The sequence below is a fragment of the Mucor velutinosus genome, assembly GCF_035048745.1.
Source record: "Mucor velutinosus strain NIH1002 chromosome Unknown tig00000041, whole genome shotgun sequence".
Taxonomy (NCBI): Eukaryota; Fungi; Mucoromycota; class Mucoromycetes; order Mucorales; family Mucoraceae; genus Mucor; species Mucor velutinosus.
Window position 1 is genome coordinate 2,469,614 of NW_027041905.1, and position 26,031 is coordinate 2,495,644.

At 38.7% G+C, this 26,031-nt stretch overlaps 8 protein-coding genes across 8 annotated transcripts; 2 read left to right on the plus strand and 6 right to left on the minus strand.

The window, feature by feature from the left end:
• Positions 1–5,758: 5,758 nt before the first annotated feature.
• ATC70_000999 (uncharacterized protein) lies at positions 5,759–7,428 on the minus strand (the record flags this gene model as incomplete). Its single annotated transcript, XM_064820405.1, has 2 exons — positions 5,759–6,514; positions 6,577–7,428. The coding sequence occupies 2 exons, from the start codon at positions 7,426–7,428 to the stop codon at positions 5,759–5,761; spliced, it is 1,608 nt and encodes a 535-aa protein (XP_064684325.1).
• A 190-nt stretch (positions 7,429–7,618) lies between these two features.
• Positions 7,619–8,287, minus strand: ATC70_001000 (uncharacterized protein; the record flags this gene model as incomplete). The annotated part of the gene is made up of 3 exons (XM_064820406.1): positions 7,619–8,062; positions 8,114–8,193; positions 8,257–8,287. The coding sequence occupies 3 exons, from the start codon at positions 8,285–8,287 to the stop codon at positions 7,619–7,621; spliced, it is 555 nt and encodes a 184-aa protein (XP_064684326.1).
• Positions 8,288–10,258: 1,971 nt separating this feature from the next.
• On the plus strand, positions 10,259–11,146 carry RRP15 (pre-60S ribosomal particles component; the record flags this gene model as incomplete). Its single annotated transcript, XM_064820407.1, has 1 exon — positions 10,259–11,146. The coding sequence occupies one exon, from the start codon at positions 10,259–10,261 to the stop codon at positions 11,144–11,146; it is 888 nt and encodes a 295-aa protein (XP_064684327.1).
• Positions 11,147–12,329: 1,183 nt separating this feature from the next.
• On the minus strand, positions 12,330–13,420 carry ATC70_001002 (uncharacterized protein; the record flags this gene model as incomplete). Its single annotated transcript, XM_064820408.1, has 2 exons — positions 12,330–13,109; positions 13,175–13,420. The coding sequence occupies 2 exons, from the start codon at positions 13,418–13,420 to the stop codon at positions 12,330–12,332; spliced, it is 1,026 nt and encodes a 341-aa protein (XP_064684328.1).
• A 1,710-nt stretch (positions 13,421–15,130) lies between these two features.
• On the minus strand, positions 15,131–16,432 carry ATC70_001003 (uncharacterized protein; the record flags this gene model as incomplete). The annotated part of the gene is made up of 3 exons (XM_064820409.1): positions 15,131–16,023; positions 16,116–16,253; positions 16,336–16,432. The coding sequence occupies 3 exons, from the start codon at positions 16,430–16,432 to the stop codon at positions 15,131–15,133; spliced, it is 1,128 nt and encodes a 375-aa protein (XP_064684329.1).
• Positions 16,433–20,337: 3,905 nt separating this feature from the next.
• ATC70_001004 (uncharacterized protein) lies at positions 20,338–21,051 on the minus strand (the record flags this gene model as incomplete). The annotated part of the gene is made up of 1 exon (XM_064820410.1): positions 20,338–21,051. One exon carries the CDS (start codon positions 21,049–21,051, stop codon positions 20,338–20,340), a length of 714 nt encoding a protein of 237 aa, XP_064684330.1.
• A 58-nt stretch (positions 21,052–21,109) lies between these two features.
• On the minus strand, positions 21,110–21,364 carry ATC70_001005 (uncharacterized protein; the record flags this gene model as incomplete). The annotated part of the gene is made up of 1 exon (XM_064820411.1): positions 21,110–21,364. The coding sequence occupies one exon, from the start codon at positions 21,362–21,364 to the stop codon at positions 21,110–21,112; it is 255 nt and encodes an 84-aa protein (XP_064684331.1).
• Positions 21,365–21,768: 404 nt separating this feature from the next.
• On the plus strand, positions 21,769–22,350 carry ATC70_001006 (uncharacterized protein; the record flags this gene model as incomplete). The annotated part of the gene is made up of 1 exon (XM_064820412.1): positions 21,769–22,350. The coding sequence occupies one exon, from the start codon at positions 21,769–21,771 to the stop codon at positions 22,348–22,350; it is 582 nt and encodes a 193-aa protein (XP_064684332.1).
• Between the last annotated feature and the right edge of the window lie 3,681 nt (positions 22,351–26,031).

A 26,031-nucleotide genomic window follows, 5' to 3' on the forward strand; every position in this document is an offset into this window, starting at 1 on the left:
TGATATGATCTGTGCTTGAACTGATTGTTTCTACGCATTTCGAGATCAGGTTTAGAAATGATACATCACACTTCATGAGATAATCGACATTGGAGGTGCTATTTTTAAGCAAGGGAATATGCATGCTTTAAATTGCAAATCTTATTATTATTGAACAAAGCAAGTTACAACTACCTAACCTTGAAAGCAAGATTCTCCATCATGTCAAGTATCTATTGATGACTTGAAACCAGCAAATTAATATGGCCCCTTTCGTACGTTCCGATTTTTAAAACACTCAGTCAAATTCATACATGTTTGGTGTACACATGCAAAGGTTAAACGGAGCTTCAATTTCTATTGTTCTGAATGATGATCCATGGGATTCCGAAATTTATTAACTTTAAAATGACGCGTTTCTTGATAGTAACTACCCCTTCAAACTTATATGAAACTTGTAGAGAATTGCAAGGAAAATACAATGGTATTTATTTCAAATCTCTGGTGTACATTGTTCACCTGATATTTAATGAGATACATCTTGCCATTTTTTGACTGTTTTCTAAAGATTAATTAGTATCTGTCATCAAAACATTTTGTTAAGTATTACTAAATATTGTACACCAAAAAATTTCCTATCGAATGAGCTTTTGCTCGAAGCTCTGGCATAACTTTATTATGAAATATTGACAACCTTGTCCTGACCAAAGAATTGAGTGACGATTTTTCCCTTACTATCACAGGCAGATTTTGTTCAAAAATCGAGGATTTTTATGGATTTGCAATAACCCAAAAAAAATCGAGAAAAAGCATCAGTTAATACAGCGTAGCTTAGATAAGCCGTTGGATGCTATTCTAAGCGTCCAGAACGATTTGTTGCATGAGGTATTCACGTTTGAAAATGTTTAGATTTGGACAAAATCTGGTCTAAAAATAGGGCAAATAGGTTGTGCTGCCAAAGAACTAAGTAAATTACTGCTCTGCTTGGTGATACAAATGCTCTGCGTTGTACGAAACATAGTTCCTTAATGTTAGACACATTTATTTTAACTCTGAGGCTCAGATCTTTCTTTTCGAAATGCGCGATTGCGGTAATTTCATAACTTGTGTAATGAAATAGCCACCCAAACGCAACTTAATTGAAAACCAAAGTTCATCAAATAGCACTCATTCAAATTCATGCTATTTGGATCTATTAATGAAAGCGCTCAAATGTACATCAAAAACCCATTTAGAAATACTAAAGTAAAGATGCATGCTTATATCGCACATCGTGTGAATGAATCACTCCTGATCACAGTGTATTCAATCACACCCATGATGGTCGTAATAAGTGATGGTATCTTTATCCAAATAGAATTAAATCAATAACAAGCATAATATTCAAATATGACAACTATGCCCTGCTGCCATAGTTGCACAATATCCCAGATAAAGGATTCCATGCTTCAATAACAAACATCACACTTTAAACCATCAAGGTTACATTAAATCATGCTATGACGATAGCTCACCCAAGCCCATCAAGGTTACTCAAATCGACCCTTATGGTCAGTGCTCCTGCATTGATTACCACTTTAAATCAAACATCAACAACATTTGCCAGATATCGCAATAGCAGCACCTATTGCTCTCTATCATCACTAATCCTACAAGCCAGATGCAAATGTATAAATACTCTTCTTTTTTTTACTCAATTCCAGGATCTTCAGTTCATTTTATACACAAAATAAAATACAGTTGATTTCTATTGTATTTTACCTTTGCTTTATTTTTTTTGTGAAATCTATTTAAACCTGATTTCACTGCAACTTGAGCGTCAATAATGTTATGTATATTTGAATCTAACAACTTGCTCAAATTGAACGAGATATTCATTAGGTCAGCAGGGCAGTTTGATGGTCACCCAAACACAACGTGATTGAAAGCCGGAATTCATCAAATATCACTCATTCAGATTTTTCTTATCTCGCACATTGTGTGAATGGATCACTCTGGATCGCATTGTATTCAGTCACACCCATGATGGTCGTAAAAATGGATGATATTATCTTTATCCAAATGAAATTAAATCAATAACAAGCATATCCAAATATGACAGCTATGCCCTGATTCCACAGTTGCACAATATCCCAGATAAAGGATTCCATACTTCAATAGCAAACATCACACTTTAAACCATCAAGGTTACATTAAATCATGCTATGAAGATAGCTCATCCAAGCCCACCAAGGTTGTTACTCAAATTGATCCTTACTACCAGTGCTCTTGCATTGATTACTATTTTAAAACCAAGCATTCTTCAACAATTTCTGCGATAGGATTATGCTGCTTTCAGAGATCTAGCATTAATACTTCAGTAATCTGATTTTGGATGATCCAACTCTTGAAACCGGAAACAGTTTTTCAGAAACACTTTTATACATCCAAAATGTAATATGACACTGTGACTAAAAAAGATTCAAATTTATCTGAATATATTAGAATTTGACCAATTTTTTTCTGTAGTATCCTAAAAATGTCTTAATCACTCTAAATTTGTCCAAATCCATTTGGAAATATTCAGATAAATTCATGCAGATGAAAATTAATAATGTTAAACACAAAGAATAAAAGGATTATTATTTGTAGCTTATAAAAAATGTTCGATATTATAAAAACAAGAAAAGACTTATTTGAATAAGATCAGACACAAAAACTAAAGATTTATTGATGAAGACAAGAATTATTCTATTTATACTAAGTTCTGAATGCCAAAGTAGCAATTTATCTTGTACAACGCTTATCACATCTGGTGAACCTCAGCATTTAGATAGCTGAGATGCATATCAATGATCATAGCTTGTCCATGTTGTTGCACAACACAGACATATCTACCCATCAAGAATACCTTAATCTTTATAGACAGTTGTAGCCCTTCTGGCACAACAATGTTGATTCTATTGTAGTTCCTGAGACATCCGTGCACACACAATAATTGACTGGACTTGTAAACATAGATGTGATGTGATACGATAAACATCATCTATGTTGCTACACTGTAAACGTGGCTTGAGGAAAAAGTAAATGTAGGCTAAGATGCATGCTTATATGCAACATTGTGGTTGTTTGGCAAAGGTTTTAAGCCATAATAGTGTGCATCATCTCACCACGAAGGGCAAACAGCCTTTCCACGCCTTGGATTGACACTAGAGATTTCATAATGTACAATACAGAACATCTGGTTTATCAGACAGAAGCGTAACTTACTCTTCTGGTAACACAACCCACTACTACGCTGTCGTTTTAGGTCGAATTCTGTTCAAATCTAGCCATTTTCAAGCACGAATAACTCATGCCACAAAGCGTTTTGAGCGCTTGGAATAGCATCACATGCCTTCTCTTGGCCACGCTTTACTTCCTGATGCTTTATCTCAATTTTTTTTTTGGGTCGTTGCAAATTCATGAAAATCATCGTTTTTTCCATGAGTATTAGCAAGGGAAATTTTTTGAAAATCAAACAATCATGTTTTTCACCCCAAAAATGAAGACTCTTTCTATGACACATATTAGATCAAATTGATCGTAAAGAAGAAATGCAACATTGGAAACTCTTTCTATGAAACTTTTATATGCTAACTTTTGATATATTCACAGAAAACCTGTTTTCATATTTTTGCAAATTGCTCATTATTTTCGGTGTAAAAGCTAAAAGTAATTAGCACCATTTGATGCGGCTTTTTTAGTTCTCTAGAAATGTATTAGAAAGTTTGGTGTTATAACGAGAGTTTTCGTAGTCAAATTTAGAAAAAACGATTAAAGGATGTGAGATCAAGTCAAGTTTGAACATGAAAATACCACTGCACAATTTCAAATTAAATTGCCGCAACTAGCGCTGCTACGATATAGGACTGAGACTAAATCTACAGGTCGTGACGTCGGATATGGTGCCCTCTCGTTTTTCCATGTCCCCGTTTTTCACCCTTTTTGCAAAACGTGTTTTAGTATTAAACCATGGTGGTTTTGGACACCGTTTGATTGATAATAACATTCTAGCTTCTGATAGCTCAGTCTTGTATTGTTAGAAGAGCTTGATACTGCTCTTTTAAAGTGGAATATATTAGGTACCATTCGATAACGAGCACTGGAAGGCGTAGAATTAGCACTAATTGAATTTGTTTATTAGGTTTTGATGATTCTTTTTGTCTGCTTGATGTGGGTGCTGCTGCTATTACTTTTCTGCTATCTCTGCTTTCTGCTTCTTTGGTTTATCATGTCTGATGGTTGCTTCTTTGGCCTTTGTCTGATCTCTGGCGTCGTTCATTCTTCGGTTTTTCTATGGAGCTGGTGTTGCTGCCGCTAATCTGGTCTTTCTTGGTCTACTGTCTTTGGTGCATGCTCGTTCTCTGGCTCATATCCGGTGATTGCGTAATGTCTGGTCTATCTGTGGTGGTGATAAGTGGTAAGTAGCTTCTTTGGTCTTTGTCTGGTCTCTGCTGATGGCGTTCATTCTTTAGTTTTTCTGTAGTGCTGGTGTTACTGCTGCTACTGCTGCTGCTAATCTGGTCTTTTCTGGTCTACTGTATTTGGTACTTGCTCGTTCTCTGGTCTGTCTCCGGTGATTGCCTATACTCTTCTGATCTATCTGTGGCTGTGGTAAGTGGTAAGTATCTTCTTTCTTCTGGTCGCAATGATATAAAACTTCTTTGAACGCTTATATTATTGCTTCCTTTCTCGTGATAATGCATTCATAATGTTTGCCTTGTTGCGTTTTCTTCTTCTTGTTCTTTTGTTGGTAGTGTTTCCTCTGTAACTTTACATGAAACAACATTAGTCATTATGTTGTATTGCAAGCTTATAATACCACTGTTGCTTTTGCAGTTGTGCGTATTTGTGCCATGTTGCTTTACATCCGACTATTACTACCATGCACGTTGCTCATGTATGCATTTTTATTGCAACAACAATGAGCTTTTTTGAACATCTTTGATGTTGTGTTTGTTATGCTTTTTTTTGACTCACTTTGTGTGAGTCTTCCTTTTTTTGCCTACAAACTACTATATCCCTATAGTAGTATGTTCTTTTCTTCTTTTATTCTTATTATGTTTCTTTGAAGCATACCTCTTTATTACGTTGCGGTGGATGTGCCTATCACTGAAGCTCAACAAGACTTTATCCGACACCAAGAGGTAGATAGGCTGCCTCCACTTGGTTATCGCTACTTACTTTAGTGATGATTGAGGGTCTCAATGCCAGAATCTAAAGCTAGGTGGTGTAGGTAAGGCATGCTCTAGCATCTGGGGGAGATTTGATGATAGCAGCGGCTATAATGCTATTATAGCGGCGCTTAAAATTTTGCCTCACATCAAAACAGGGGGAAACCCTCGCAAATTTTTTTTTGGGTCAGCGGAGTTTTCAAGCAATTTGATTGGCTAAGAAGTTGAATCAACGATGGTCTACAACTAGTTGATTTTCTATTGATCTCATATTGTTCTGTCATGTATTATAATTTTCTGTTTGTAATAAAAGGGTATCTAAATAAATACAATTTAAGTTCTTCTTTATTCAAAAATGGTATCGTAGGATGCTGCAGTGAAAACGGGTTTAGGGATTGCACAAAGAAAATAAAGCAATAGTAAAATACAACAGAGATCAACTGTATATTATTCTGTGTATAAAATGAACTGAAAATCCTGGAATTAAGTTAAAAAAAAAAGCATCAAGTAGACAACATCAGAAAACGTAAACTAAAAGGAGTTGCAAGAAACTCTATCTACTTGAATCAATTACTTTATTCAAGTTACTGTTGATTTAGAAAATGGACAGCACTAGGTTGTTCTTCTTGCAGCGTTAATGATGCACTGCGGTACAGAGCCACCTCTGTGAATTTAGCTACACTGACAACAGATGTATCGCAACTAGTAACAGCAATACCAGCGTATACATCACGAGCCATGACAAAAGGTACAGTTACAAACGTTTCCCAAATAGCATCGTTTCCACCACTATCAACATGTTGAATTTGAGCTTGAAACATATTGTTTTGACTTTGTCGCACCAATCGCAGACGGTAAGGAGGTGAAGCTCTCATCTTTTTGACCAATTTAGTGGATTCAAAATTGCCATATCTGATCTGAACAAAGATACCCTCAGCAGGAGAAATGCCCAGCATAATAAGAGGCGAGCCATGACCCAAATGCTCCCGGATCATGATACCAGCCTTTGCACATTTGGCAAAAGCAGAGTGCGATCGAACTGTGCTTTCAATGGTGCCTTGGTTGGTAAATGGTTGATATACAAATCGAAATGCGTCCGTGTCATTGTCAATATCAGCACCTGATCCCCATAACGTGAATGTGGAGGCTGAATCTGCAGAGACTGTGCCTGGTAATCCGATTCTGTTTTCTTGTCCTACGTCCATGGTTTGCCAATCGCCAGGTAAATTGGGGTTTGGTGGTGGTCCTGGCAAGGGATCTCTTGGATGTGTCAACTTGACTTGCAAAAGGGGTGCTAATTTCTTTGCCAGTAGTTGATGGCCTGCATCAGTGAGATGACCCTAGAGCAGATTGCAAGATGATTAGAGCAGCTTTGGTTGGCCATGATTCTATATGGATTTACCCTGTCTCTATAGTAATTTGAGCCATATCTCAACCACCCGGTTGTATCGATAAAGTAGATATACTGATCTCGATGCGTCATATCCAATACGGATTGCTGAGAGGGTCGAAACATATCACCCAGTGGTTCAGATAGAATAAATATGGGTGCATCTTCATAAAGTGTTTTACGAAGTCTTGTCAAAAACATATTCAAGGCATCTTTGTAATCGTCAGAGGCATAATCAGTTTGACGATCATTTGAGCCCAATAGGATCACCACACTCCAAGGGGTCTTGGTTGTTTGTTGTTGTTCTTGATCATGTAACAATGACCAATCAAAGTATTTTGATTCCATGCCTTCAATCAAGGTAGCCTTTTTGTAGGCAATGTGTGAATGCTCCAATCCCAATAGATCACTTGTCAGCCAAGCATAACTGGAAAACAATGTTTGCGATGTCTCCAAGCCTAATGTGAGATCATGTCCAACAAACTCTACTAGTGGCTTCTCCGCTGAGGGAGCGGGAGACAGTGTGATACCTGTTTCATCGAGCAAAATGGATTGCAAACATACAGATAATTGTGCTGGATCTATTTCTATTGCTATGACTTTGAGCTCATGGGGGCCATCTTGCTCGAACCCTTGTTGTATCTTGATGTGAGTAGTATTGATAAAGTGCAGTTGCGGGCCCTTGTCTACTTGCACTTGTATTGATGCGGGCTTGCTTAGCTGTAACTGCACTGAAGTCGTATGCTCTAATATGACTCTAAAGTATGCACCGGGCCAGCCGCTTTGTATTTCGTTTGTAGATGAGTGCCACCGGCCAAAATACTGTATATTGTCATCGCGAAATGATATCTCTTTTGCTGACATGCATTGAACACAGGTATATATGAATAATATGATATAATACTTCAACATGATTTTGTTGTGTGAAGAAAAAAGAAGCCATGATCATTCAAAAAAAAAAAAATAAACATCTCTTTTTTACGGCTATACATTTTATTCCAGTTCCGCTGCTTATGTAGCTTGCATGTGGTAGTGGGACGATCCCGAGTTTTCATTAAACCATTTCATTAAACATTTCACTCCAACCTCTTTCTAATTGACCAGTGTAGCCACCACTTTCTAGATCGTCGCCTATATCAGTCGTAATATAGCTGCTGTAGCAGTTCATGTACGATGGCGTTTGTAGTGATTCATCTTCATCCGTATAATCATCATCCACCATCATCACATCAGCATTGCCCTCCACTTGTTGTGTCTGTAAAGGCAGCTGTTGCTGTTCTGCAGGCGGTGTGATCATGCCACATAGAGCAGATGGTGTTGTGTCCATGCTGGAGTTTGCGAAATTAGCAATGGCATTTGAAGAGGGTTTATAATCAGGCGAAGCGTAGGTGATGGCAGGCATCAACTGCTGCAGTAATTGCTTCTTCTCTTCCATCTCTTCTTTTATTAACTGGCATGGCTTGTTTTCCAGAAAATGCAGCCTTTTTGCTTTTACAGACTAGAGCCAATGTCAACAAGAATCACTTCCAATTGACATGCGAATACATACCTGTTCCGATGAATCATCTTCAAATTTGCGTTTCGCTGAAGAGTCATGTACTTCTTGTGCTGGCGTTTGCTGCTGTTGTGCTGCTTGAGTATTTTGATGGCATTAGCATACATTTGTAACGTTGCATTTCTTTTTTGACTTACAGGCATAATTCAATGCTTGGAAATTGTTCATTTTGTGATTTGAGCTTTCAATGTTGTAGCGCGTTACAGAGGTAATTCAATTGATGGCAGTTGTGGGTTATCTAGGCAATTACACAATCTCACACACTCACACACACTCTCTCACTCACACACGCAATCAAGGAGTTCAAGAAAGATGGAGAAAAAAAAAAAAAAAAAAAAAAAAAGAGAGAGAGAGAGAGGGAAATGGCAAGACGTTTAAGCCCATTTCTACTCAAATTATCCGCGATGTTACGGATCGATTGCTTTAGTATCTCAGTAGTCACTTTTTTTCGCCTGTTTCTTGTAATGGATCCGTTCATTAGTCCAATTAGCAGCTTTCCTGTTTCAGAGAGCCTCAAGAATGGGTTGATGAAGTTTTGTAGAGTATCATTGGCTGATCAGAGCTAAAATGTTGAATTCGCAGTTGAGGTCAAATGAGGGATGGGCATGGTTGTGTGGTACAAATTGTGAACGATCTTGTGTATGGGGTAGAAGCTATCCTCAAGACGAGCAATGTGATGCTGAGCGCTGTCAGCCTCAAAAATCAAGGCATTCGCCTTTTAAGGAATTATGTTGAGAGAGTCTATGGCACACACGAATGGCCGGATAAGACATGTCGTTCTTGTTGCTAGCGTTGTGTGCGCAAATACAACACTGAAAGGAACCTTGCTGTGATGGAAGGCGCGCACATTCAATTGAAAACATGTACAATAGCAATGAATGAGTCAATGATGAAGCCATCGACATTCCTCTGGCCCCTCTCGTTCTCCAACCATGCGTAAATGACCACCAAAAGCGTCATTGATCAGCCAGCAGGGACATCAATCACCAATTGAATGAAGCATAGGCTTTTCAAGGGGGCGGTGCCTACATCCTCTTTGTTCATAAAAATAACATGGCGTCCATTATAACACTGCACCTGCCAAAATAAAAATGTGCGCCTAAAGCTGTATCACATCCAAAGACCCAATAACATCAAATGTAGGATAGATCATTTTACGCCACGTTTGGTTTGATCGCAATTACTCAGAAATAAGTGCTGGTACAATTGTAGCTCTGGTCTCAGAACAAAATGCGTTCGTCGTAAACTTGGCGTGGCGTTGAGAAAAGAGGGAAACCATGTTGTCTAATGACAAATCGATTTGGAACAACTGCAAGCGTCAATTACATGGTCTACCTTTCAAACTATGCTCAAGCCTTGATACCCAGCAAGTTGAACATGGTTACATGGTCTTCAGTGCTGTTTTGACTAGCAAGTCATCACATATGGCCACATATGACATGTTGTTGATTCTCTTGATCATTGCCGGTCTCCAAACATGCGGTTGCTGTTCTTCAGACATCTCTAGCATCTTTCAAGCACTCTACTTTTGCAACATTAGGAATCCTTGTTTATATGTGCTCTCCTGTCAAGTGCTGACATAATGGTCTGACATTTAGCATCGAGAGTCCTTCATTCTACGTTGCAAAGTCTGCACATCTACGCCCAACAGATTGGATCAACTGAACTCTTCCGATTCTTTCGATGCATCGGATATTCATAGTACGAGAGATGGCATGTCTAATCAGGTCAGATGTCTCGTGTAGGGGTAATCAAAAAAGCATGATAATTCCATATCCTTGGAGGTATCTTCGCTACAAATCCGAGACGCCAGCCAAAGATCCTTTCTAGCTAGTGTTGCATTATCAAGCTGGAAATCATAGATAGGATTGACCAGCTAGACACCAATGAAGAGAGAGAATCCAGTTCCATATTAGACGTACAGGCAGATTTTGCGCAATAACGTTTTTTGCCAATCCAATTATTACCCGAGGATTAAGGGGAGAGCTGGAAGGATTTGAAGGCGTAATTTCCCAAATTACAATTTAGCCCCATTTTCGATCGCTTCGATTTGGTATAAATACCATCTTGATTTGATGCCCACCCCCTTCTTGCTCTCTATCTCTCTGTCAGCTACTTTCCTTAAATCCACACGTCAACATGAAAACCACAATCATTTCACCTCACCACGAGTCATTTTCACCAGCTGCGGGCTGGCTATCAAAGATGGTATCTCTGCCATTTGGAAGATCTCGCTGGATCTCAAGATTTTTTGTCTTGCTTGATTCTGAATTGAGATTCTATAAAGATGAGCACTCTGAATCATCCTCTCAAGTCTTGAATTTACGCCAGATTGCCCAAGTCATTCCAGCGTCCACTGTACAGCATCCTTACTGCTTTCGACTTGAACCAAAACAGCAACAGCAAACAGCTCACGGATTGAGGCCCTGGATCATTGAATGCAAGTCTGAGGTCGATATGGAGATGTGGGTGTCTGCCATCAAAAACAGAATCAACAAATACTCGCCAGCCTCATCTCCTTTGCTGCGACCAACATCACAAACACACCGCGTAACATCTGTTGCCAGCGTCAATAGCATCATCATGGCATCACCTGAAGTGTACCGTATGCCAGCACTCCCCCTGCGTTGTACAAACATGAGTTGGGGAGAAGATGAATCAAGAAAGAGATCCTTATTAGCACGTAGAAACAAGAAGCTAGCTCCTATAGTCACTCAATCCACATCTTCTTCATCTTCAATGACTTGCTCTCCTCAACCTCCACTGCCTTTACACAGTGGTTCATTATCCGCAATGTCGTCTTCAAGCACGTTGCCATCACCCACAGGTGCTGTATTAGGCTGCTCTCTCCTCATTTCTCCTGGCATCATTGACAGGTATAGCAATTATTCCAACAAAGAAAACAACGGCAAGAATCAAACTGTTCTCCGAGTGGACCATCAAAAAAAAGACAAGCAATGTGATGCAATGTCGCTTGAAAGCTCATCACCCACTTACTTGATGTACAAGAAGAGATTTCATCTTTAAATTACTTTATTATACCACTGTCTATCCTTTATCACTTATACCACCATTCCATGTATTATCACTTTACTCATCCATTCGCTCTTTTTAATCTATTATGCTATTCACAACTGAATGTTTCAATAAATATACTATTATTAATGACATTACACAAAGGTAATCAGTTGCATGAATTCAAACAAGTAAACATGTAAAATTAAGGGGGTTTTGAGTAGAAAGACAACCCGACCTGGACCAAAAAGAGTAAATGTGTTTGTCGCCATACACCATTGTAGGACAACAATCGTCAGCTTATACAACAACACACCCCCAGATCATACGCTCGGATTGATCAATGGTGGTGAGCGTCCTAAATATATATATTTGAACGTATGGTATTTCAAACGAGAGGGCATCTGTTAACTGGCAATATAATGAGCGAGTTTCCTGATAGACACTATCCATGTTGCATGCGTGTGTGCTACGGTCTCCATGAAATTCAAGCAGCTGTAACACTGCATTTTGCCGAAATGAAGTGTTTGTTCTATTATTACACATCCCTTGTTTTTTTTTTTTTTTTTTTTTTTTTTTTTTTTTTTTTTTTTTCAACAAACATAATGTGAGGTATGCTTATCGCCAATTTTCCAGATCGACAGACTCCTAGGTTTTACACACTAGCAGATACGCATGATTTCCAAGAGAACAGGCAAATCCCTTTTCACACTTATACAGGCATGATGGAGATGACGATGGCAATGTGATGCTGCTTTATGCCGCAGCTCATTGATCCATTTACTTTGAGCCTCCTTTTCATACATCTTTAAACCTAGCGGTACCATGTGCTTCAAGACATATATGTCCATGACATCTCCCATAGTGAGAAGAGCGATACATAACATTATACATGCCATGTAATAATGATCATTTGCACATACTCCCAGGTCCCACTCTGTTTCTTCCGAGCTGTTTGATCAACAACAAACACAATTCCGCAACTGTTAAGTACACAATCAAACAGCTTCATTTACATGCCATGGAGGCCATTTATATTTTATTGATAGGATTATATACAATTTTTTTAGAGGGTTATTACAGTAATTTTCGAGCTGTTCAGAACTATACACATCATTTTCTCCGTTTGCAATGTGGAGCAAAAGAGCATTTGACAATGGCATACATACAATAGAATAAGCTCTTGTGGCTGACTTTAAGGCAAAGCAAGATCTTCAAAACTCAAACCTTCACCATGAGGTTTGGCTCTCAAAGCTTCCAAATCAACCAAACTATCCTTCTCAGCATAGAGCGTCTTGTAGGCACTTTTAATGGTTACTTCAGATACGCCAGCGACATGAGCAATATCGCGGGTAGACTTGGGTTGACGGTAGAGGTACGAGACCAAGTAAATGCAAGCAGCAGCGACAGAAATGGGGGACTTGCCTGCAAGTGTGCCGACCTCTTTAGCCTGTTTGACCAAATCAATGCCTGCCTTTTGAACATAGTTGGGCAATTGAAGGTTGGAGCAGAAACGAAGCATCAAATCCTCAGAGTTCATGATGGTGGTGTTGGTTTGCAACTTGGATTGGAGTGATTTATAACAACGGCCAATCTCTTTCTTTGGGACACGAGTCAATGCGCAAATTTCTCGGAAGGTACGGCCCACCTTCTCCTGACGACAAGCAATAAAGATGCAGGCAGCGATGATGGCATCACTGGATTTACCCCGGAGCAGCTTTTCATCCTCGACTCGCTTGTAAAGTTGTTTGGCAGTATCGCTGACAATTTTAGAGAGAGAGATGGAATCACACATGGCACTGATCTCCTTGTAGGCTTGCACAAGATTACGCTCGCCCTTGACAGCAGTGGCACGACCATGCACTTTATTCAAGTCCTTTGCTGTACCAGAACCACCGTCTCTGCGAGAAATCACAGTGTCCAACTGATTGCCATCAAGCAGTGGATTCGCTGCGGCACCTACACGAGAAGGATCCTATTTTCATATAATTCATATATAAATACACACTGGCAGATACACAACATTTGAAAACAACATACATCGCCTTCATCGTTTGCGAAAGTTCTCCATTCTGATCTCGTATCGATGATACGATCACCAAGAACGAGCCCACAATCTCCACAAACAAGGTCACCCGAGGCGAATTCCTCTACAATGGATGGAGGCTCGACTCTACAGTCAGGACAAATCAACTTGACATTGAGATTGGGCTGAAATTGTTTAGGCTTTCCTTCGTCTTTGAGATGAGGATCCACACGCAAAGGGAAGGGGATAGCTGTAGTCATGATGATGCGATGGGATAGAGGGCTTTAATGCAGTAGACTTGGAAAGAGTGTTTCTCAAATGTGTAGATGTTTCTAGCGCAAGAACGTTTCTTATTCTTTAGGTGCGGTTGAGCTTCTTTTGTCAACAATCTAGTGTGTTCTCTGAATTGATGATTCTTTAGTAATGCTCTTCTTTTTCTTTAATGAGGTATCCTTATGTTGAATAGAATACGATGAGAAAAAAGAAAGATAGACAAAAGAAAAGGAAAGAAGTTGAAGGAAAATTTTTTCGGTTTGGCCCCATCATTTATAAGCTTCCATCACAGCTGAGACAGATCAGCCAATCAGTTGGTTTAGTGAGATTTTATGTCACAAACGACACAAATGTGTAGAGAACAGGCAGAAGATGGCATTTCAGATGTGTATCTAGAAGCTTCCAGTGTTGTCACACTGCTTGAATCCTTCAGCGCCTTTAATGTGATTACTAAAGACTCAAGTCGTATTGCCATTGTGATTGTCGAAATGGTATCCATGTTTGTTGAACATTTATCAGCATGTATTCCATCCATGAAAGATTCTCAGGCGCTGGCAAAATGTAATGTCTATAATAGATAAGCTAGCAACGCATTGCAGAAAGGTATAGCTTTATTTGATACTTTTTATATTATAAAGGAGATAATTTTGCTATAAATGGCTCTTTTTTTTTTGACAGAATTCGTAATTCTGGATGTCTAAAGCCATTGCCTGGTTCCCTCAAGAAACGCCAGGCAATCAGGCTGCTGGGAAAGTCTGTATGTTGTATCTCTCAGGTTTGCTCCTTGTCTTGAGCCGACATTAGATACTGTAGATTAGTACATCCTGGTTTCAAACTCGAGTTCATCCTGTCAAACCTGACCCTCGATATGGATATTTTAGCTCTTAAATGTAATGAAGAATAGCGTCATATCCTACACTGTATCTTAAATATGCTGGCTGGCACTAACTCTTAGTTAGCCATCGCTTTATAGTGTTGTTCCTGAATACGACCCCAGCATTTGACATTCTTTTACTCTGAAAACGTTACAACAATAGACTCACGCTTGTTTAAACCTGCCAGAGAATTCTAGACACATGTTTTATGAGTGCCTTTTCAACTAGCTTTGACGATCCTTTATGATTTTAGCGAGTTTTTGGTAATCTTCTTCATTGACATGAGATTACAAATCGAGGACAGATCAATGAGGAGATAGCTCCGCCCACGAGCTAAAACCTGTTCCCATTGATAGCTTGAGTTGTATTATATCAGCGCTTGAAATCAGTGACGATATGGAGCAACAGATGAAGATCCCTTTGCTTCATGTTGCAATGTTACACTGTATCTTACAGGCAACAAAAGTAATGTCAAACTGTAGTAAATCACAAATGCCATGTCAATTGCGATTTAAAGCAACACCAAATCATGATGTGATGCTATAAATACAAGCAAAAGACAAAATGCCAAGGCTTCTTGGAGATAAAAGAGCGTTTGCCTAGACCTTTATAAGCTAATTGTCTTTCCAGTTGGCAATGAAATTTGATAATGTCGCACAAAACACAACGAAAACACATGCAGTTGCTTTTGTGCAATAATGGATAAGTGATATATGGGCGAGTTTATTTATAAAATAATGAAGAAAAGACTACGAGTAAGGGCTTTTTTTTTGTATAGATGATGGCGTGTGTTTGTGGGAGTATATATTATTAAATCTATAATTACATTAATGTGGAGGAGTTGAGACCACCTTCGATATCAGAGACAACCATTTCAGTAACCAACTCGTCAAAGTCGACCTTTCTCTTCCAACCCAATTCAGTGTTGGCCTTGGTGGGATCGCCCAACAAGAGCTCAACTTCAGCAGGACGGAAGTACTTGGGATCAATGCGAACACGGACCTTGCCTGTCTCAGCATCCTTACCAATCTCATTGACACCCTCACCTTCCCAGACAATGTTACGACCAGTAACCTTGAAGGCCTTCTCAACGAAGCTACGGACAGTGTGAGTTTCACCAGTGGCCAAGACGAAATCTTGAGGTTCATCTTGTTGGAGCATGAGCCACATACCCTCAACATAATCACGAGCATGTCCCCAATCACGCTTAGCATCAATGTTACCAAGGTAGAGACAATCTTGACGGCCTAAATGGATATCGGCAACAGCACGAGTAATCTTGCGAGTGACAAAAGTACGGCCACGACGAGGACTTTCGTGGTTGAACAGAATACCGTTACAGGCGTACATGTTGTATGATTCACGGTAGTTGACAGTGATCCAGTAACCGTAGAGCTTGGCAACACCATAGGGAGAACGAGGATAGAAAGGTGTGGTTTCCTTTTGAGGGGTCTCGACAACCTTACCGTAGAGTTCAGAGGTAGAGGCTTGGTAGAAACGAACACGATCACTCAAACCACAGGTACGGATAGCATCCAAAAGACGAAGAGTACCGAGAGCATCTACATCACCAGTGTATTCGGACATGTCGAAGGAAACCTTGACGTGAGACTGAGCAGCCAAGTTGTACACTTCAGTGGGTTGGATTTGAGAGATGATGTGAACGAGACAGGTGGAGTCAGTCAAATCACCATGGTGGAGGAAGAACTTGACGCCTAGAATGATCGCCATTTAGTATATGGTTGATTGGGCCCATCCATCGGATCTTTAACCAAAAGCCCAATGATACCACTGGATTTATATTTACCTTGATCATGTCTATCCTTATAAATGTGTTCAATACGGCCAGTATTGAAAGAAGAGGATCTACGAATGATACCGTGAACCTCATAGCCCTTCTCCAATAAAAATTCGGTCAAGTAAGAACCATCTTGGCCAGTAACACCTACAGTTGATTTACGTATAAGCCCACACGCACCATACACTTAACATCTTGATGCAAGACCAAGATAGCAAATCAAACTTACCAGTAACAAGGGCAACCTTACGAGCTCTGTATTCTTCAACAGGCATAGAAGGAGCGTTGCGTCCGACTTGAAGAGAGGCAATGAGATTTTCAGACATTTTTATTTATGTGAGGTATAATGAAAGAGAAGAAGAAGAAGAAGAGAAAATCAAGGAGAAACCTCGCTTAATCAATTTTTATTCCATTTTTTTTTTTTTTTTTTTTTTTTTGGGTTTAGTGAAAGTAGCACAAGAGAAAGGGCTTTTACATCTCTTTCTTCTATATATGCCTTTAAATAAGCCTCCTTCTACTATTTATTTTAGGCCGTTGAAATATAAAAATAAATGGTTTAAAACGGACGACCATGCTTTAATGTTTATTTTTATTGCAAGGCTTCCTTTTATCTTGGGTCTAGCATGATGCTCGAACCAAGAGATGTAGCTAGTCTACACTCCTGATGCCTTGCTCTTTTATACAGTTGATCGTCATAAGCCAACACACAGGACATAGCTTACTGAAGCTGGGAGATGTGGATGAGATGTGTTGGTTCATCGGACTTGATTCGAATCGTCATTTGTACAACAGGGATAATTAAAAATAAAGTGGTAGGACATATCAAATCAAAAAAAAGATAAAATGGTCAAAACTGCTATATGTGATGGACATCAGAACCGATTTCATAGCATACATGCAAAGTTGAAAGTAAAATATTTCGTTGAAACCCGGAGATCGTCTAAAAAAAATGGTATCATCGTCTGTGGATTTCAGGTACAACATCAGGCCTGTGCCAAACCGAATTTTATCCAATGCAAACAGCGTCTAAAACAGGATTCCCTTTCTAAACACTGCATTCATAGACTATCATCGCTCCAAGCATCATGTTCAGCTTCCCTCAGTCTCACTGCTTCTCTGGATCCGTCATTATTATGAAAATTTGCGTGTATCTCATGTAACACGAGGCAAATGTTATCTCAATCAATATGTAAAATGCCGCTTATCCTAGGCTGATCCTGCTGTTCTGGCTTTTGTATGGATAATAACTCTGTTTTTAGTTTGTTGTAATTTATATACTAGCCGATCTATCTCGCTACCCTCGATGTCGGCGTCGCCTTGTGGGTTCTCGCCAAAGACATTTTGAATCAGATATTATAACATTCTGGTATATCCAGTAGATTTTAAACAACCAATTATTAGTTAGTGAAAGAAAGGTTATATCAGAGCCAGGAGGAGGAGAGGAGGTATCTCTCTCAGCATCCTAATCATCATTGTCATCATCAGAAAGGGCAGTTGGGCCAGCCAGCAGCAGCGCTATCCGCTAAAATCAGTTGAAACTCAGTTTATTTTTTTCTGTTCAAGATTGGACAGATTTCGTCTTTTTTCGACTTCTTTCCTCTATTTTATGATATTCGACTATATAAATTGTGATGATCACCCTACGCTTCCTAATATATTCTTGAAGTACTTTTCAAGGCGCTTCCAATGATGCTAACTGTAGTAAGTGTTTTGACTGAGATTATTGAGCAATTTAATAAAATTTGAAATGAGGTTTTTAGCGAAAATAGCCATATTTTGCATATGAAAGCCTTATAAAAGTGGTTTCAGAGGTTGCTTCGGATCGAGAGAAATATTTTGATTTGATACATACCATAGTAAAAGTCTTCATTTTCGAGGTGAAAAATGCGATTGTTTGATTTTCGATGAAAACCATGAGGGGTATCTCATGCTTTTTGGTCGATTTTTGGCCATGTTTTTTTTTTTGGCCCAAAAAGTTGAGCAAAGATGCCAGGAAGTTACTACTACTCAAGTGCAGTTGCTTGGCGTCATTCCGGTGGCTCATAAATGTCTACATGTCAAGATATGAAGGCTTGAAATTTGTCAAATTTGGTTATGTTTTTGCTTTATAGCTATTATTTACACGGCATGAATTACATCTTTGGTAGCCGAAATTTTTTGAAAGGACAGCTCTGCAGCCTGTGCAACTTCTAATTCGAACAGGAGGCATATTGATTTTGGTATAGCTGATTCATGCAAATTTTGGTGCGCTATGTTGCTGGTAAGCTTATTAATAAAGGAGATGAGAAATCGAATTTGCTGCTTAGATACTATGGTTTTGCATATTCGCTTCGCTACAATCAAGCCCTCGTATAGATCAATGTTACCAAGTGTTAGATTAGACGCCTTATTACCATGGATTTTCACTTTTGCTTCGCTACGGTAAAGCCCCCTTATAAATCAATGCTATCAAGTGTTGGATTAGATGCGTTATGTTCTTCCCCCATCGCCAGATTTGCCGGTGGGTTTATTCACCTTGTACAACACAATTCTTTATATTTTTGAAAGGATATGATTTGTTTGTATATTTTTTTTTGAATGTTTTATAGTATATATATTAGATCGCCTCATCATCAGTGTTTTGATGAAGCCAGAATCAAATTGTTATGATATCTTACATAATCAACGCTCCTTTTCAGATTGACATGAGCATTTCCGCAGAATATCCCTACAATGTTGTTCAACTTTTATTCGAGCACGTATTCTGACAAACACTCGTGTTACGCTTTTCAGCAAGGAGAGTGTTCAACGTAGATCAAGTCAATTTGTGATTTTTGGCCTACCAGATACTAGTAAATGCTGCAAATACCCTCAAACGACCGGCTCAGGTATTGTAATCATGGGAGCTAATGTAATTATTATTGAACTCTTCTCGCTCTGAAATGGGAACATGGAGCCAATGCTTGCAAGCTAATGTTTATTCGAGGAAGCTGTCTAGACACATGAATAGCGGCCCTTGCTCACTCAATAGACGTTTTGAATACAACACATAGTTAATAGGCAGATGATTTAAATGGTGTTTTATTTTTGATATAAACGCTTATGGCGAGGACAGTCATTTTTCACACTAGTAGTGGCGTCTGTCGGCTTTGTGGGGTTGGTACTCTATCTCTAGAAAGCTGCAATACGAGTAAGTAGGGCTCTCGGTACGCAATGGTTTACATTCTTGCCTTTCATCATCGATAGACATATCCTCCATCAAGCTCACTTCATCCGGATGAGTATCTGGCTTGTTAATAGCGCAGGAGACTCCCGAATCATTCTCATATAGCTCTCCATAGAGGTAGCACTCCTCATCTGTATAGCATTCCTGAAAGTACTCGTCATCATTTACCAGCAACTCATTCACACTCTTGACTGATACCATGCCTGAATTGCTACTTAAGGAATGCGAAGGGACTATACATGATTTGGGATGCTGGTGAGTAGGGTCAAATGATTCGTCATCGATGTTCATGTCAGATGTCTACACGTGAGTGCTTCATCATCCATTTTGCTGTAGAAAGTAGTCGACTATCAATCTAATATCTCTGCTGTTTAATTGATTCATTATCTACTTTTTGGCGGGATAGAGATAATGAAAGAAAAAAAAAGGGAGAGAATGCCTCTGTGATGAATCGAGTATAGAAATTGATGTAATTTATCAATTTACATATTTTTGGCAGCTACTGAGGCATGTACAGGTCCCATTCAATGGAAAGAATCAAAGCTAACACTTCACTACTTGATACTCGCAATTTGCATGATCGTCCCAAAAAAATCAGTTTTGGTTTTAGTAGATCTAACACTGCAATCCAGGGCTTCGACTCATTATTTTGTTTTCTTGAATTCCTTTGATGTTCAACAAAACTGAATTCAAGTGTCATACTTCTCGGAATAAAATCACTTGATGCCTTTGAAATGCTTTGATGATTCTGCACATTTAAGGTTCATATTTGACCAGTTTTTTCCACGGTCATCACGCCGTGCTACCGTTTGCAATATAAGTCGAGTCGTACTGCATTGATAACAGCCAATCAGTACGCATACGTTGCTAGAGAATCATGCTATTGCCCAAAATCCATTACACAGAATGTAGGTTTGACTCCAAATCCTATGTTGCTGCATCCAGAACAAAACAATACCCAAATAACTGCCTTCATTTGCACCCATGTAGTATACTATCTTACAGTTTATTGATCGATCGACTATCCTACTCTTGAGCTGTACGCTGACTGACAGGCTCCCATACAGTTCCCTCTACTGACATCTCATTTTCCACTTCCACTTGAATCAATGCGTCCAAACAGGCCTTGCCAACAAGAGGTTCCAAAACAGCAACAATTTCAGGACGGATAAAAGAATTGGCAAGACGGTCAGCAAAGACTTGCATACATCCAGCAGCTTTGATAGGCTTGGTAGGATCGCGAGCACAACGAGCAAGATGGAATAGCATGGATGTCTCCATTTCAATGGAATGAGTCTTGGGGTACTTGAGAACAATATCCTTGAGCAAGCTTTCATTGTCATCCCAGAAGTCAGGGTCCAAGCGACCTTGAGAAGAGTAGAAGGAGCAACCATCGGCATTAAGTCCACCAGTCAATACAGGACCTACATACTCGTTTTCAGCCTCCACAGGCGCCAGTGCCGCTTCAAGTGTCTTGACTAAAATCTCTTTCATGCCTTCGTCAGCCTTGAAATTCCCGGAAAAGAGGTAGGGTTTATCCTTGAGTTCAGGGTACACAGGTTCATCGGCAAAGTAGTCAATATTACGTCTGATACAGTAACCACCAGAGGGTACAATGACAGCACCAGGGGGTGCTAAATGTGATAATGTGCCACATGAGCCAAATCTAATAATGGCCAAGGTACCTTCCACACTAGCACGGGTCTCACGGACAAAGAAATCCATCATAGAATTACCCATTCCACTGTGATATATGATCCTGTTACTATCTGTGGTATTGATCATGTTTCATCTCCACTTACATTGCCATGATGGATACAGGAACACCTTTATATCTTCCCGTAATGGTGAGAAAGCCACGTTGGCTGGTTCTTTCAAAGATGGGATGTCCAGTTTCTTCTTCAGAGTCTAGCAGCTTGGCAATTTTTCTTGCGCGAACATGATCACCCACAGTGAGAACACGGTTAGCAACATCACCAAGCTTCACGCCAATGTGGTATACTCTGTCTTCTTCATCTCTAGGGAAATTGGCATTGGAAATGTGCTCTTTCATCTTTTTCTGTAATGTCTATATTATTAGTAATAAATGCGTAAGAGAAGAAAAAGCACTTTTTACTTGAAACCATTCCACAAGTCATTTTATATTTCAACGAAGTCATCGGCTGATGAACTTTCCGCACGTTGGTGAGGCTACATGAAGTGTGTGAGTGCATGTGTGACTCGAGCAAATTGTATTCACCAGCAGAATTTAGAGAATATTACTCATTTGCTTTGGTCAATGTCTATATAACGCAATAGCAAGCCGATGCCTTGAGCTTGAAAGGGTTAGGTAAAGTTTACAAGTGGTTCAGCCGCATTTAAACGTCCCTCCTCAACTCCAATCCGTGTAGCGAGAGCTTTCTTTCTCCTCTCTTACTTTTTTTCTGCTTCTATTCAAATACTTTTCCACATAAAATAATGTTCATTCGACATACTATCAGACGACATATATCCAGCAAGAAGAACCTGTCATCATTCTTGGAGCAGACTGATAAAGATATAAGCTCAACTGTATATCGCGGCACCTTGTTCGAATTGCAAACCTTAGAAACATTAGCAACAGCAGCAGGGATGGATTTAGAGCATGTTGGAGGAAAGAGTGATCGAGGCATCGATCTAAGAGGACAGTGGTTCAACAATATCAACATTCTCGTACAATGTAAAAACACAAAGCAAGGATGTACACCTGACCAAATCCGAGAACTAATAGGCACCGTAGCTTCCTCGACTTCACCTAACAGAAGAAAAATCATTGGCATCTTGTCAACAGTGAACCGCAAACAAACAAACAATAATCAATTCACCCCTGATGTGCTTCAGCAGTTCAGAGCAAGCACTATCGCATTAGGTTTGGTTACAATCGAGAACACCACGCTGAAATCAATCATGTTCAATAAGAAAGCGCAGGCCATGTTGAAAGGATTGTCTATCTCAACTCTGTACAGTCCCTTGGGAGATGAAGTTCTTGTTGTCAATATACCATCAGACAATGAACAATAAAGAAGCATTTTGGATTGCATTACCATCACATAAGTCAGGCCAAGCCAGGTTGATATAATGAAGTTAATGTCATGAGTTGTTTGTTTCATTATGCCTCTCTGCTGTATCGCCCTTCTGCTTCAATATGATTTGGCAAATGCTTAGCTCAGTTTTCGACATGCCCAAGCACTCTCGAGAGAGCTCAACTATTTAAAACAACTAACCAGAATGTGCTAATTGGATCCGTATTTCGTGTTTATCTACAAATCCACAGCATATTCTCATTTCGAGGATCCAAAGTATACTAACCTTTCGAATTTTTGAAGCTAGTGCTGTAGATTCATGAAAAAAAATGATGCTGTAGCTTTGAAAATAGCATGTTGCTATGGCAATTTCTAGCGAGAAAACCGATAGTGTAATTGGAATTTTAAATTGGACAGGTTTACTGCTGAGAGGTAGATGGTTTTCGATATAAACCAACTTTGAGTAATGAGTTTTTATATAAGAACCTGTTAATTACGAGCGGTTCCCAGGAATAGATCAGTAGACGAGGTGCTGCTCAACGCTGTCTTCAAAATCGCGAAGCTTTTTTCACAGGCTATGTTGATGCTAGATATTTTGGATCAGGACCACTATAGGCCCTCTTTAAAGGGTTACCAGGCATATAAAGGGACTTTTAGTAACGAAACCAATATGAAAAGAACAAAGTTTGAGAGCTATTACCCGCACAACCACCAACTTGACACGGTTTCTCTAATGATTAGGTTTTGTTCCCCTTTGTTTGCTCTACAAAATGAAACATCATTTCGTCATTTACTATGCTTCCTTATAAAAATCTGGGTTTTCAACCTTAAAATTGGCGTTTACAGTGGTAAAAACACCACGAAATCGTCGATGTGGTGCTCAAATCTATAAAGTAAATTTAGGGCGTAAATTTTCTGGTGCTGGTACACAAAAAGGATTTTAAATATGTAGCTACAGCAAAATTCAACATTGTGCGATCGCTTTTCGATAAAAATTTGGCAAGGGTTGACTTATTGGGTGATGTAGACTCATAAGAACTGATGATACAACCTTTAATAAGACCTCAAACGATAGATATGTCTTACATCTTTATAATAAGTACGCCTACAGACAAAACGGTTCAGATTTAGCGCATGTTTCCCATTGGAAATATCTGAAAAACAGGCTTATTTGTGTATAACCTGTGGGATCGCTTGTGAGAGTGCTAGCCTTCAATGCGCATTTCAATTATGTACAAACTTACTACGGAGTTGGAGTACTGGTTACTTCCGAAAAGGATACGTTTGATGGATCAAAGGTTCCAACTTTTGGACGATCGAAAATCGATTTCCAAATATTGATGCTAGAGCCTTGAGACTAGTATATTCCTATACCAGTTTTTTGTACTCTAAGCGATGGTGCAATTAAAATTTGCATAGGTAGCATAGTTGTTGAGAAAAGAATGATTTTAGAAAATAGTTCATTTGGAATATATGCTGTTAGTAAAACTTTTAAATTACTATATGAATGTGGAATGTATGTGTAGTGAGAGTTGTAGAGGGTACTTTTTTTGACCAGGGCATGTTTGATGTGGGGTTATGGAAGGTAATGAGAATGAGTAATGACGGAAAATGTTTCAAATGACCGATTTTCAAAGGACCATATCTCTGAATTTTACTAAGTGAACGATAGCTTCAAACTTAATCTTTTGTCTCTTTCTCAATTCTCTATACGACGGTATTGTTATTATAGATAAATAAATAAAAAATTGAATATCCCCTGCTTGTAGCTCATAAAATATATGATTTTGAGCAAATTTATAAAGAGAACGTACACCTGGTACTTAAAACCCTTGTATTATAATGAATATAACGTAGAACTATCGAATGGTTTTTGTTTTGTGCGAATCCAGTGAGTATTTGTCGAGATATGGTCAAAAAAGAGTATCGTGCGAAATCATGGATTTTCCTTCAAAATCTGCGGCGATGATTTTTTGGTCAGGACAATATTTTCAATATTTCATGATAGAGTTACGTCAGGGCTTCAAGGAATAGCTTATTCGATAGGAAGTTTTTTAGTCTACAATGTTTAGTAATGCTTAACAAAATGTTTTGATGACATATACTGATTTATCTTTAGAAAACAGTCAAAAAATCGCAAAAACAATCGTACCAAATATTAGGCGAACAATGTACACCAGAGACTTTGTTAAGCACAAAGAATAAAAGGATTATTATTTGTAGCTTATAAAAAATGTTCGATATTATAAAAACAAGAAAAGACTTATTTGAATAAGATCAGACACAAAAACTAAAGATTTATCGATGAAGACAAGAGTTATTCTATTCATACTAAGTTCTGAATGCCAAAGTAGCAATTTATCTTGTACAACGCTTACCACATTTGGTGAACCTCAGTATTTAGATAGCTGAAATGCACTTCAATTATCATAGCTTGTCCATGTTGTTGCACAACACAGACATATCTACCCATCAAGAATACCTTAATCTTTATAGACAGTTGTAGCCCTTCTTCTGGCACAACATCTTGATATTAGGGAGATTGAATGTATTGTAGTTCCTGAGGCACCTGTGCACACACAATTGACTGGACTTGTAAACATAGATGTGATGTGATACGATAAACATCATCTATGCTGCTACACTGTAAAAGGTGGCTTGAGGAGAAAGTGAATGTGGCCTAAGATGCATGCTAGTATACAACACCAAGTAATTAAAGCTGTTTAAGTCGCTGATGTGTTTGCAATAACCTTGATGTAGACAGTATCTCAGCGATAAAATGTATATATATAAAGCTATGTACCCAAAAGATTTAAACGTAAGAAAGTTCAATTTATTTCCAATGTGTTGTATTGATCAAAAAATACAAGTCAAAGTATAAAATGTAAGAGTAACCGGTTTCAACACCAGTTCAGGAACAGTGTTCTGATAGGCTCAGAGTTCTGATGCCGCCTTTTAAAATTAGCATTACGAGAATTTTTTTTTACCATCATAACAAAATGTCGTCTAGTGAGATGGATTCAATAGGTAGAGTTAACAAAGAAATAGAGTATAACTAATACTTAGTGATTATGTTGAAAGATGCTGTTTATTGAATGCATTTTACAACTTATATTTATACTATTTCTACGACCAATAATTACTTAATCAATGGAACTTCCGAGTAGATATTGTACCTGATATAGCAACTGATGATAATCAGATCAATGTCTGCTGCTATCAATTTCCAGAACCTTCTGCAGTAAAAAGGGGGTTAAAAAAGCAGGTAGAATACTGTTAAAATCCTTCTTTATTCGAAATTAGGATGATGTGCAATAAAATGTATATTCTACGTCTCTATTTATATTATTTGGTTTATATCTCTTATCTGGCAGCAGTTTAGTAGTTGCCAGTGATTCCATTACTTTATATATTTTTGTTGGGTCATTTAGTTGTTGATCTGATGGATCAAGAACGGTATTTCAATTTATGGTTTTTGAATCATGCGTAAAGAATAGCTCTTTATTGTTGAGCCTGTATCCTTTTTAGGTATATTTATGTTACAACACATTACAATACCCTTGACATTTACTTTAGTATCTGTCATCTCTTATTTTAGAGCATTTAACCCTTGCTATCATCATGCTAATACTATTATTATGCATGCCTATCTGCTGATGGTAGCATGGTTTGATTGAGA